At 47.7% G+C, this 12,381-nt stretch overlaps 5 protein-coding genes across 5 annotated transcripts; 2 read left to right on the forward strand and 3 right to left on the reverse strand.

Moving 5' to 3' along the window:
* Positions 1-430: 430 nt before the first annotated feature.
* BO82DRAFT_409844 (uncharacterized protein) lies at positions 431-1,261 on the forward strand (the record flags this gene model as incomplete). The annotated part of the gene is made up of 1 exon (XM_025639747.1): positions 431-1,261. The coding sequence occupies one exon, from the start codon at positions 431-433 to the stop codon at positions 1,112-1,114; it is 684 nt and encodes a 227-aa protein (XP_025485818.1). The 3' UTR covers positions 1,115-1,261.
* A 1,088-nt stretch (positions 1,262-2,349) lies between these two features.
* Positions 2,350-3,107, forward strand: BO82DRAFT_387903 (TNT domain-containing protein; the record flags this gene model as incomplete). The annotated part of the gene is made up of 3 exons (XM_025638347.1): positions 2,350-2,424; positions 2,473-2,763; positions 2,793-3,107. The coding sequence occupies 3 exons, from the start codon at positions 2,350-2,352 to the stop codon at positions 3,105-3,107; spliced, it is 681 nt and encodes a 226-aa protein (XP_025485819.1).
* A 253-nt stretch (positions 3,108-3,360) lies between these two features.
* On the reverse strand, positions 3,361-3,874 carry BO82DRAFT_409846 (uncharacterized protein; the record flags this gene model as incomplete). The annotated part of the gene is made up of 1 exon (XM_025639748.1): positions 3,361-3,874. The coding sequence occupies exon 1, from the start codon at positions 3,802-3,804 to the stop codon at positions 3,361-3,363; it is 444 nt and encodes a 147-aa protein (XP_025485820.1). The 5' UTR covers positions 3,805-3,874.
* Positions 3,875-5,369: 1,495 nt separating this feature from the next.
* Positions 5,370-6,074, reverse strand: BO82DRAFT_370070 (uncharacterized protein; the record flags this gene model as incomplete). The annotated part of the gene is made up of 2 exons (XM_025637196.1): positions 5,370-5,932; positions 6,002-6,074. The coding sequence occupies 2 exons, from the start codon at positions 6,072-6,074 to the stop codon at positions 5,370-5,372; spliced, it is 636 nt and encodes a 211-aa protein (XP_025485821.1).
* Positions 6,075-7,884: 1,810 nt separating this feature from the next.
* BO82DRAFT_387904 (putative DUF221 membrane protein) lies at positions 7,885-9,967 on the reverse strand (the record flags this gene model as incomplete). The annotated part of the gene is made up of 4 exons (XM_025638348.1): positions 7,885-8,249; positions 8,307-8,647; positions 8,702-9,742; positions 9,798-9,967. 4 exons carry the CDS (start codon positions 9,965-9,967, stop codon positions 7,885-7,887), a joined length of 1,917 nt encoding a protein of 638 aa, XP_025485822.1.
* Positions 9,968-12,381: the final 2,414 nt, after the last annotated feature.

Below are 12,381 nucleotides of genomic sequence, written 5' to 3' on the forward strand. Positions count from 1 at the left end.
CAGCCCACTAATGACTTTCCATAAACTGTTGACTGATGATTAATTTCTCTAAAACAATATCACTATCATACAATGTGCACCGGTGTTGATCGAGGTTGTGGATAAGAACTGGAAGTATTCGTGTTCTTGAGTTGGGGGACTAATTGCCCCGCCCTATGATCAAAATAGCTTGTGGTCGGATTCGAATCGTCTATCATTCTTGTTGATGTCCAAAAGATGTGGAAGCAGCCGTTGCTCAAATTGAGGGCAGGTTTAAGATTGGACCAGAATCGGTCAAGACCGGACTTGCTGTCTTCACCCTATATATAGATCGTCTATTATATCTTCCTTCATGCTACATTGACGGAACAAAACACTGATCACGCTGAAGCTTTGTGAAAACATTCCAACTTTCCGCTTCAAGTGTTGCTATCTGGCCCGATAACTCAAAATGATCCTCGCCCGAGTTCGAGGAAGCGATCTTCCTGTCATATTCATCCGGCTAATCGAACTTTTCACTATCTCTCTCCCAGCAGTCAACTACTTTTTCAATTATGTCATTCTTCCCATTGGTCAAGCACAGATTGCACTGGGTGACACAATCATCATCCTTATCATATTTCTCGCTGCTTTGACTCCATCTGTTCTCACTTTATGTACCCGTTTCGGCCATCCTACGTCTCATCTGGAAGAAGCAGCAACCATCATCTGGATGGCCGTCGCAGCTTCCGCGTTCGTTCACATTCAGTTTCACCATGACCAGTGGATATATGGCGCTTATCTTTTGACTCTCATTCTCACGGCCACGCACAGTCTATCCAAGTGCGTCAACTTCCACGAAGGCACCTTTCCCGACTTCCCATCTATCTGCTTGGGCTACGGAATATTAATGCTGGCTCCTGCAATTCACGCAAGCTTGGGGTCATCCGCTTCTCCACAAGCCATGATTCCATCGTATCTCATCTATATCGGTCTTAATGCGTTGGGAGGACTGATTTACATTTTCCGGATGCCAGATCGACTTGGCGTACTCAATGGTAGCAAATGGGTCTTGCACTGCTGTAATGCTCTAGCAACAATGTATCTGTCCAATACTTTGTTTGCCACCTTGGTCGCTGATCAATCGGGGCTGTGAGGCACAGTGCTTGGCCCGGGTCGCGACCCGCCCTTCGTCGCGTTTCGCGTGGAGCGCGTGCTTTTTGAAGATGCGTGGCAGCCTACCAGCGGCAATATCTCACGCTTCATCTAGATCTCACCCAAATGAGATTACGATGAGTCTGCCCATCTTCAGCAGTTGATAGTTGGTTATGTTAGTGAAGATGTCTAATGCACAAACATAGCGTGCATAGCATTAAGGTTCCCGCAAACACTTCCATTCTCCAAAGATAACCCTGAAACTTAACTGTAACCAATTGAGTACTTGTCGAGAGTCATCCGACTCCGCTCCAACCCAGTCAAACGATTGTTCCCCTGTCTTCTGAACTTTATCCCGCAACAAGCTGACATTAAGACACTATTCCACGCCCAAGGAAATGTACATAAGCTCTTGACATCAATCGTTTAAACAGTAGCTTTCCGTTGAAACTCGTCCAAATCTTATAATGAAGTACTTGACGCCGAAGCGCATTGCTATCTCGTGAGCCAGGAATTCTAGATGTACCTTCGAAACACTCGCCTACTATCTTGAATTTCCCTTGAAATATCGTGATATCACGCCACCCAGTTGATGTTCCACGGCCACATTTGTAAATAGGATCCAATGTCTGTTGAGCTCGACAGCTGATCCCCCCAACTACCTAAGCAGCTCGGCATGATCCACCGCCTTGTCTTAAGGTTTACGACGGGAAACTAGCGATTCTTTCGATCAATACGCTTTATTTCAGTAAATGAGTAAGTATAGACGTATGGGAATTCTAGGCCTTCCAACCGATGTGTGTAAGAGAGTAGACGCAAGCAGAATGTTGCACGATGTTGCAATATTCCGGACAGTGTGCACCCTACAATGCCGATCGCGCTAAGATGTGGGTCCTGGCCAGTGCAGGCAGCAGGAAATCACTTGTTGAACATGTTGAACTCGATCTGAATTAGCCCAATCCCAGCACCAATCAATCTTACTGGAACAAACGGTGAGTTTTACAGGACGTAGGTGCCTCGAATCTTGCTTTGATGGCTCGTAGAACAGAAAGTATGGGTTTGGCTTGTTCAACACCGTCGATGCAATCTCAGCCGTGTGTACGGAGAGCTAGTATCTGCCTCGGTTTAGCGCATAGTGTATGAACCCAGCTAGTCGCCGATTTGGCGAAAAGAATTATAGATATAGACCACACCCTTTCCTCTTATGTGAGGGCTTCTGTGCTACCATCAGTCACAATGAGAACCTTTCTCTACTTCGCAGCTGGGTTCGCTCTGACGACTCTGTCGAGTGTTGTCAACTCAACACAAGATGTAAGCAGAACGAGTGCCGACATACCAATAATCACTGATTCCCTTTAGAGCAACCGATACCCTTCACGATGTTATCCCGATCCCTGCGCCGGCATTACGTATCAGGACGACAAATACATCTGTGGAGACCCCCGTCTAGGACCAAGCTCACTGCCGTCTTCCTTTCCTCTAAACACGGAACTCCGAACATACGCTCGGTTTGGTGACCTGTGTCCATTCGAGTTTCTTCTCAAATGGACGACGGATATCCGTCCCAACGGAACCTACATCTATCCGTCAGAAGATGGTTTTGTGACGGACATCGACGGCATCGCGATCCAGGGCAATGTAACTCTGCGGGTGGGACAGAAGATCGATTTGGTTCGGAGTCTGGGACCTTTCTGGCGGTTCTGGGCGCTCCGTACATCGAGCGAGCGTTGCCTCCGACAAACCTGAACACTGAAGATGGTTTATTTCCCTATGATTATCACGTGTATGAGGTTCTCCGACCGTTCGTGGTCAAGGCGGGGCCTATTGCCAGTTGGTTTGAGCAACCGGGCCTAGGAACCCAGTTCGTGGCTTATGATCCAATCATCGATCTCATTGGCGGCGGATACATTAGACGAATGTACCTGTCCGAGTATGATGCCCGAACAGATTATGCCGCCGACTACCTGCCTGCTCCTACCAGGATGCCAAGTTAAGACATAGATTGCAGGAACAGAGAAGCAGCAGCTGAGGATCTGTGCGGAAGATCGGTACGACGCGACTCCCAGGAGCAAGACACATCATTCATTACTATTTTGTATTTGTATAGATCTTGAACATGGGATGACTAAAGAAAGAATCATAATTTATTTTCCAGAGAGAAATGAGACGTGGGCCTAGATGAACATGGAGGATTCAGAATGCTATAAGCAGGGAAACGTATTGTGGCTCGCCCTCGAGGAATTCATATCACCTCCGCGCAGCCAGCTCTTTGAATAGCTCCAGATTCTCGGCAAGGATCCATCCTATCACTAGGCAGTACCGGCTTTGCTGCCCATGAACACTGATCACGCGCTCGCTAAGGACAGCCACATCATCGGATAACGTTTCATAACCCTTCCGCTTGTCAATTGGATTACTTTCAGTGTTGCACGAGCGGCGCACCTGTGTATGAATCAATTGTGCTTCCGTGTCAGATTCAGTCAAGGACGCGTATCCGTAGCCAGAATTAGATTCCTCATCTGATGGGTCGAGAAGGAAGCTGTCACTGGATAGTCCGTCGGAGTCACTGCTTTCCGGACTGGAGTAGCTCGACGAATCGGACAGGCTATCGTCGACTTGAGGAGCCGGAAACTCTGCTAATCCCGCAAAGCCGTCAGTCGTGGCATCGTCCGTACGGGATATCTGCTGCATTTTCTCGATCTTTCGGTGTATCTAGTGTTTGTCTGCTGCCGGTGAGATTGAAGTTCGACGTCGGGACTGGCCAGTCAGGACTGCAAAGTAGCAGCTTATAAGTGTCTGGTTATAGATCTCCACACAACGTCTGAGGATGCAGATTTGACCGGGCATAAGATTTTCAGGCGTGTCCTTTTTGGTTGTTTATCTTCCGATTGCAGAATCTCCTGTTTCGTGGACCCGGTCGATTTGGTCAGGCGAAAGAACGCTCAATCTACCGGTCCCTAGATATGGGAGATAGATGAAAAAGAGCAAGGGCGTTTATGGCGATAGAAAGCTGACAGCTTTCGTCGGGCGGATTTGTCTGGAGGCGTGTAGATTGAGCCAGACTCATGTCGCGCACGAGGCATAGGTATAGATCATGCGCATCTCAATTCACAAATTCGAGACCCTGTTTCTTTTTCAATGCTCCTGATATGCTTAAATTCTCTACTATCCTCAAACTCAACCCGGGTATTCGCCAGTCTGGGCATCCCAGAGCCACCCTGCACCTTTACAAGCTGTCATCATTAACTTAATTCTCCATGCCCTACACCAAATCAAGACAAAGACGTCTTAAGGGGCTGCTTAAAGGGCAATAGATAATAAAGAGTCCTACCGCTCCTAACATTTACACAAAACCTACCTTCTTGTATGCAGCTTGCCGACCATGAGCGGATAATGAGTGAGTGTTGGCTGCAAGATATATCTTTAAAAGCAAAATCTTACCCATACTCGGACTCAAGCTCTCGTACTCAAACAATTCTCGAGGATTATCCCACAATCAAATGAACACATTCCACGATGGCAAAGAGCAAATGTGCTATGAGAAATAAATGTCTGCCTATAGTTGTGCTCGGAATCAGTGCCAATCTATGTGGACCAGTCAGTGCTTGTGGAAGCTTCAATGCGACATGTCATGATATAGTTATTAGTGTTGGTGGTGAACTGACTTCAAGTTGCTTCGATTCAACATCCGGGGTATGGGTGAAGACGACCCTAGATATCACGACATGCGATATCAAGCTTCCTGATTGGGACAGTGTGTTAGTGGCTATTCGTGCTCCCCAGTGGACAACCATTTGGTACTAAGGTCACTTCCATAGGCCGCTCAAGAAATGCGGATTCTGGTACAAAGGATCAGTGGCATTTAATAACTGTCTGTTGTCTGGGGACCTCTATGAACCGGTCCTTCTAAGTATGTCTACTTTGATTGTGTTCGTGCATGGGATTTTTAACTGATTTCTTAGATGAATTTGTTGAAAACCAAGGTGGGTCCCTCAAGTGTGAATGTTCATGGCCGTAAAAGGCTTGTACACAGGGGATATACGTAAATCATAAAAACTGAAGTTCCGCACATCACCTGAGTTGAGAAGTAGGAAAGAGAATAGCAATAGAGACATCTGTATTATTGGGCAGACCCATAATATAGAATCTATTGGTCTTGCTACGCAGAAGCATGGTCTGATATATTATGATAATCTCAATAGCTCCATTGACATTGAACGAAGTCCATACGGTACCCAGATCGCAAAAAAGACGCCTCAAAGCACCTCTCCCTCAACTTTGAACACCTGATTGTGAACCTGACTAAGCGACTCCAGTGCCTGGCAGATGTGGGTGTGAAGAGAAGTAGAACACGATTTCCATCGACTGATCTCCTCATGTAGAGCATGACGCTCTGCATCCCAGTTTCCTTGCGCCTCAGCCAATTCACGTGCACGAGACGCGGTGGTTACATCCAACTCAACGCTCAGAGCCTCCTTTTCTTGCTGAAGTCTGCGGATCGTGGTAGTGAAGCTTTCCCCTGGGATCGTTTCGCAATGCGCACTATTGATTGAGACAAAGGTACTGCTTTCCGGCGAGTCCGCAAACGGTAGAGCCGGTGTGCTTTCTGGAGTCTCGAGAGCATGTGGCGGCACAGCCTCGATGAGATCTCCGTCTTCCAAAGCTGCACGAATCTTGCGGAATTGGCCGACACTTCCGCTGCTAAGGTTCGTCCGGAAAGTCGCGCGCAATGCCTCGGAAACATCCCATCGGTAAGGATCCTGGGGGCGGGGCTGCAGTCGGACCATGCTTGGCTCGATCCTTTTGCCAAGACGTTGGTCTAGAGAACAATTCTGGTTCAACTTTCTTTCACTAGGTCCGGGATGATTCAAGAGCTGGGTCCACCTACAGATATGATCCGCCAGGGCCTTACGACATTTAAGCCTCTCCGATGCCCTCGTCCGATTGCTGCTAGATGGCATGGTGAAGGAATAGCTGTGGCTCTGGGGTATGTCGAATCGAGAGTTACCCAGTGGTATACTGACAGAGATTGCAAGATGGGGGACTTAAAGATATTTAATCAATTCTGTGGCCTATGGTCTGAGTTTCTCTATTCATGGTCCGGCACTTGAGTCGTTTTGTTTCGGCGGGTAGGTCGGTGTTTCGTAACAGTCAAAGCACGAACAACGTACTTGTTCAACAAAGCACCCTGCTGGAATTTGGTCCCTCAGAAATCCCGTTGAACCTGCTCAATTCAGTAGCCGTTACCCCCTTTCCTTTCGAGATTTTCGTCGGCTTTCTCGCCCTCCACTCTAAGTCGAGTGTGCCCGTCAAAAATGTATTACCGTCAATTCTGTACTGCGACATCTCTGAGCGCCCCCCCCCCCCGTGTCTTGTGGCAGCCCTGAGTGTCGTGTTCATCTAGTCCTCTACGAATACTTCATTGAAAAAGAACGGCACTTAAGATTCTGCATCTTACTCAAAGACTGAGATATCAAAGTACCTCTCTTGGGTAAATGATCTGACGCCATGTCAAATATGCTCATGAAGGCTGTCTGCTGTTTGCTTGGCGCACGCATTTTGAATCGCCCCGAGAGAACAAGACGCCGTTAGCCGAGCAACTTCGATTCTTGCATATCTCAATTCTAAGTCAGTCAGCGTTTAGTTCTAGCCTAGCGGATATCAATGGATCTCACTTACCCATCAGAATAATCGCCACCGCGAGGGTATCTTTATCGGTGAAGCCAGTCATTTTCAGCTGCAGTGCCTTGGTCCGATGATTCAGACACCGGACAGGTGCACAATCTTGAGGGGACGTGGCTAATTTTATGTTCTTGCCCGCCTGAGGGCTTTTCCAGCTTCAATTAGTCGATTGGATCAGATCAATACTCTTTTCGGTATTCTTACCGAGTTCTCACGAACTGTCGCGGGCCGAGTTTGTGGCTTCCTTGTATCCACAAGTACCTTTTTCGTAGACCATGACTGGAGCGACCAACTCGAAATCGCTGTTTCCACAAGGTTGCTCTTTCCTTCCAAGAGAGAAACTTCGTATCTCGCTCTACGAATTGAACAAGCCTGTTCTTCTCAATCACAGTCCAGGATATGCTGTTCATCTTGAAATAGGATCAAAAAGGGTCAACATGGAGTACCTCCTCTTTCTGCACACCTGGCTGGTTATTTACATATCAACCCTGGGCCTTGCTTCTGCACCACTGGCTCGCACTACATCCCTCATATCCAGCCTCATGAGTCTGAAAAATCGCATTCGTATCCGATTAGTGCTACGTGCTACTGTGCTACTGTAGAGATATGGTTCAAGCAAATTTGATAATGAAAGTGTATCCATTATTTGATCAATGGCGCCGTGTTCTACTGCTGCTGTTCAACGCGGCAACACTGAAATGAATCGAAATTCTACTGGAGGGCCAAGATATCTCCACATGTTCACCAAATTAAATCAACACAAGCATCATCCTGTAACATCTTAATGAAGTGATCAGACGCCCCACACAAGCGAAAAGAATCGGTTCAAAAATATCAGAATTGCAGTGGATCGGATTCGAGGGTTTGGTTCGTGCAATGTTTGCTGCTATACTAAAAAGAGATGAGTGTTCCGAGATCCACTTCTAGCTCACCCCTCTCATTGGCGGGTCAGGCATCGCCTCTCATTCGTTATAACGGCATGGGTCGCGCATCCACGAATCTTCACTTTGCACCCCATCCGGGACCCAACGAGGATTCACAGCGCCGAGTACAAACAACTCACAGACGTGGATGTGGATAGCCAGGCAATCAGAAACTGACTTGCTCTGCAAAATAGGGATCTGTACCGGAACCACTCGCTGAGAGGTAATGAACAAGGGGACGGAAGTGCTGGTGGGAATAATACTGGAGTCCAGCCACTAGCGCGAGTATTACGGCGGCCAGCACCGCTGGTCCATACGCATCCCGCAACATGAATAGCCCAACAAGGAAAAGGTCTAAGGTATAGACTCCCACGAACAGGTGTTGCAGTGCTTCCCAATAGAGTAGGCCTGCAGTGCCCACGGGGCTTTCCAAAACATAAATGACCTGATAGGCATACGTGACCCAAAGAGTCCCGGAAACGAGGGTGCCCACGGGAAGAATAAGAGGAGACGTTACAGAGAATATCATGCCTGTCAATACAGAAAAATCAGTGAATGCTATGATCGGGTAACCTGCGTTGGTCTTACAAATGCAGAGAAGATTTGTCAGAACAGGATAGATTAAGTTCCAAGTGATCATCGTGCGAGTGGATTTTCTCGGTTTGGTCGTCAACATATCCCAGAGGCTCCGTGGGAGCTGGAAGAATGATAAAACACACTGAGTGACGGCCTGCATTAGCAAGTATGAGTAGAAGTAGTCGCAAGCTTTGGGTAGATTTCGGGCCAGTAGAGCGGGTATGGCCTGGATATCTCGTATCATGTCTGGAATCATTGTCGTCAAGCTGGAGGAAATCGAAACCACGAGGAAGACCTGGATGTAGAGGAAGAAAAAGTAGTGCCTCTGGACAAGGACCTGTCGCGACGCATCACTGTAAACACAAAACAACATTGAAAACCACGATATCATCAGCGGAAAGCCGCACATCAATGCGGCAAGAGCGACCTGTGGCAGGAGCGCTTGAATGAGGCCCAACTGAAATTCCGACAGCCGAGCCACGCATGCGCTCACTGACTTCAAGTAGACCACCTGGGACAGTAACCCGGTCATAGCGATGGGAACTACCCATAGCAATGAGCAGGATATTAGGAACACAGTGGTTAGACAATTTTGAATCATGACTGAAGTTCCGCCCCTGCAGACCCTTGCATCAATGGTGGCAGATTGGTCAATGACATGGGTAACCACGGTAGACGGCTTCTGTCCTAGCTGAGCTTGCAGACAGAGATGTGCGGCTAACAGAGACGGAAATTGTACAATGGCAATGCTCCGGAAATGCTGCAGCTCATTTCTCAGGCGTTGCATGCGTCGTTTCACGTGAAATCTCGACATCGTCCGTACAAACCGATCTTTTAATTTTCCTCTGCAGTCCTGTATTGGCTGGTGCACTGCACTGCAGAGAAGCTCATTGTATTCCGCCTCCTTGATCACACGCTTGCTCTCCAGAGGAAAACTGACTTCAGCATGATTGCAGAACGGAACGAAGATCTGTGTCAGGATTTCTCGGTCCTGGATGTCTGCGGGAATGTCGGTGACAAGGATTGGGGGAATGACTGCTGATCGTGCCATCCGGCGGAGATACTGCTGCCTTATATTCGTGATGACATGGAACTCCTTCCACAGGACGTGGCAGACATATAGGTGGAGAAACAGAGCTACAGTGGCGATAATCCAGCAACGTGCGATCTGACCTTGCTGTACATTGGAGATACTCAGCTGGTCAAGTCCTGTTACTGCAGCGTGGCCGGCAGTATAGTAGACCGGCAGCAACGCGGGCAGGACAAAAATAGATGGTACAGTAAGTATTTTGAACGCTACCTGCAAGAAACGCAGGACCAAATAACTGTCCAAGCCGTGATTGATTTGAAGAGTATTCGAGTCTTCGGTCACTGTTCGCAGCTTCCTAAGCCAACTGATGCCCCGTGGCAGTGGCTCTATTGTTGGATCATCTATGCAACTCGGCTGGCTGTTCAAATTATCATCACGGTGTTACTGGAGGGAAATGGCGGTCTTGCACGTACAAGATCGCGTAGCTCACATTTTTCAGCCAAGTAAATAAGCCGGCAGATGCTATGATTAGACTGCCGTAGAGGCATACCGAGATCAAAAACGATTGCGCAGAGAGGCCCTGTTCTTTTTGGGCTTTGCCTGCAATCGAATTGAGGGTCTGATTCACGACGTCGAGATTCATTGCTGTGCGTGAAGATCAGTGGCAGGAGCGCTACAATTGAGAAGGAAAATCAATGGAGCGGTAAGGACGCATTTGTATGCTTTCTCGCTGGTTAACCGACTCGATACGGAGGGCGCAAAGCGAGCAGTGGCTACTGGTTAAAGTTTGTTTATGATGCCCTCGGATTTTGAGAGCCTCTTGACTATGTTACTTTACCAGCCAACTTGGCGAGTCTGATTCTCAATCTTGAGGTTGCATGGTAACTGGCACGGGCTGGTCGGCTTTTAAATCGGTCTGAAGTCTCGAGAAGTATGTTGTTGCTGATCCCGAAATATCCATTTCTCTCTCTCAATTTCCCTACGCGTGGTAATTATGGCCGCGTTTACCGTACGGGCTTTTTTCACTTGTCTCTTCCTAGTCAATGCATGCTCGGCAATTATCATCTATGGAGATATTGAGTGGCACGATCTAGCATCCGGCATCGAATCTAGTTCTCTCAATTCCAGCATGACTTCGCAGCATGTCCATGGCGACCCCAGCATGTACCGCCCTTCAGTAGTCAATGGGGGTATCGGGTCTACTGTGGAGACTACAGTACATCGGCTAAATCACTCTACTGCAAATGCCAATAGACACACGCAGCATTCCACCATTGGCCTCACAATTGTTCCTATTAAAACATCGGCCTCTGCTTCGCTACGAAACCTGTCTAGGACAATTATTCACTGGAACAAACCAACGCAAGCCATCACAACCACTCGATCCACCCATAACAGCCCCCAAAGTATTTCAGACCAGCCAAGCATTACCACGTTCGCAGCGAAGGAAAGTAGCGACGTGCGGTTTCAGACAAACTTCGCAACCGCAACTCACGCAAAGATGACCCCATCACCATCATCCAGCGTTCAGGCCAGTCCGGGAGCTTTGACTTCGACCGGAACTCCCTTGCTCGTTAAATGGAAAGCCTTTTTGAGCTTTCTCATTGGTCTCGCTTCACTGCATGGGTTTATTATCTAGATGCGTCCATTGTTGACCCACGTTCCAGACGTATATCACAGTGAGATACAGTGAGATTAATTATCAAGACATGTTATCCGCAAGCTTTTCCATCGCTTCATCACCTGATATAGGTTCCATCAGGCAAAGAAAGATAACTATCGAGATATGTGTTTTTAACAACAAAATTGAAGACCAGTCACCTGGAGCACTCACCGATTCCTTTTGTGTATCGAGAATGATTAGAGTAGACTCGATGTCTTGTAGTGGCCCAAAGCTAAAAAGACCAAGCGAATGGATGCCATACCGAAGCGGGGCCGCTGTTGAATATGCGGCAAGCTTTTCTGATTCCATGTTGCTATGCGTCTTAGAGAGATGCACCGTCACAACACTGTCCATGTACCAGGGACCATGTATCAAGAATTCAGGTTCTCATAGCTATCTTTCAACTTGTACACATCGCATTGACGCGTATGATATCAAGTGATGCATGTGCACACGAAAGGTGTAGTGAGGAAGAGGGTTATAGGATACTGAAACGAACATGATCTCGCAGCACGCTTAGCGAGGGCATTTTGTAGCTTACTATTCTTATCTTAAATAAGGACTTAGATGAATTGTGAAGCCAACTCTATGCTCAATCGTCTCGAGAGGCATCACCTGCGACTTGAATTCATGCCTTCTGTATTGAAAGCTGCTAGAATAGAGGCAAATACAAGCACTCTGGACATAAACTAATTGAATAATCCAGTGCATATAAGTCGTCACAACAACTTCCAAGCTGCCGTCATGCGCTGGCTTCTTCACGTTGTTCTGTGATATATTCCGTCAACGCTTTAACGTGCTCCCACATTTCGCGCGCGCACTGATATTCCTCCCTACGCGTAGATTATTATTCTGAGCTTAGGGCAAACAGTATGAAGATGTCAAGGGCGGGTATTCATGCTACCTTCGTTCTCGTTGAATATCATCTTGTTTCTGTTTGAGCGTCGCGTATTGATGCTCGAGCCTTGACCCCGCAGGATGCCTTTCAGTGGTCTGTCTGAATGATACTTAAAACGGGTGGCCTTTGGTATACTGACCGGTGAAGCCTATCGACAAGTTCGCTGTTCTGCGTGAGCCGCTGTGAGAGAAGAGCAAGATCCGCAAACGGAAGCCTTACGAGAGTTCCTGCTTGCACTGTTTATTGACTCCCTCACTAGAATTTCACCAGGTTAGCCTGAATGGTTTATGATGAGGGACTCTATGTATGGGCATTATGATTGGTGCCGTCTTGTGGTGGTGAGTACAGAAGGTGAGTAGGAAGGACGGTGCGACCCCACAACCTACTTATCAATGGCATTGCTATCCGTGCTGTTTGTCTGATTCTGACGGTCATGATGGCAGGCTGGAGTTGTTTGAGGCTCGAGCTTGTCCAGAGGAGGTAATGCAAAGGTGAC

Source organism: Aspergillus uvarum (genome assembly GCF_003184745.1).
Source record: "Aspergillus uvarum CBS 121591 unplaced genomic scaffold BO82scaffold_110, whole genome shotgun sequence".
Taxonomy (NCBI): domain Eukaryota; kingdom Fungi; phylum Ascomycota; class Eurotiomycetes; order Eurotiales; family Aspergillaceae; genus Aspergillus; species Aspergillus uvarum.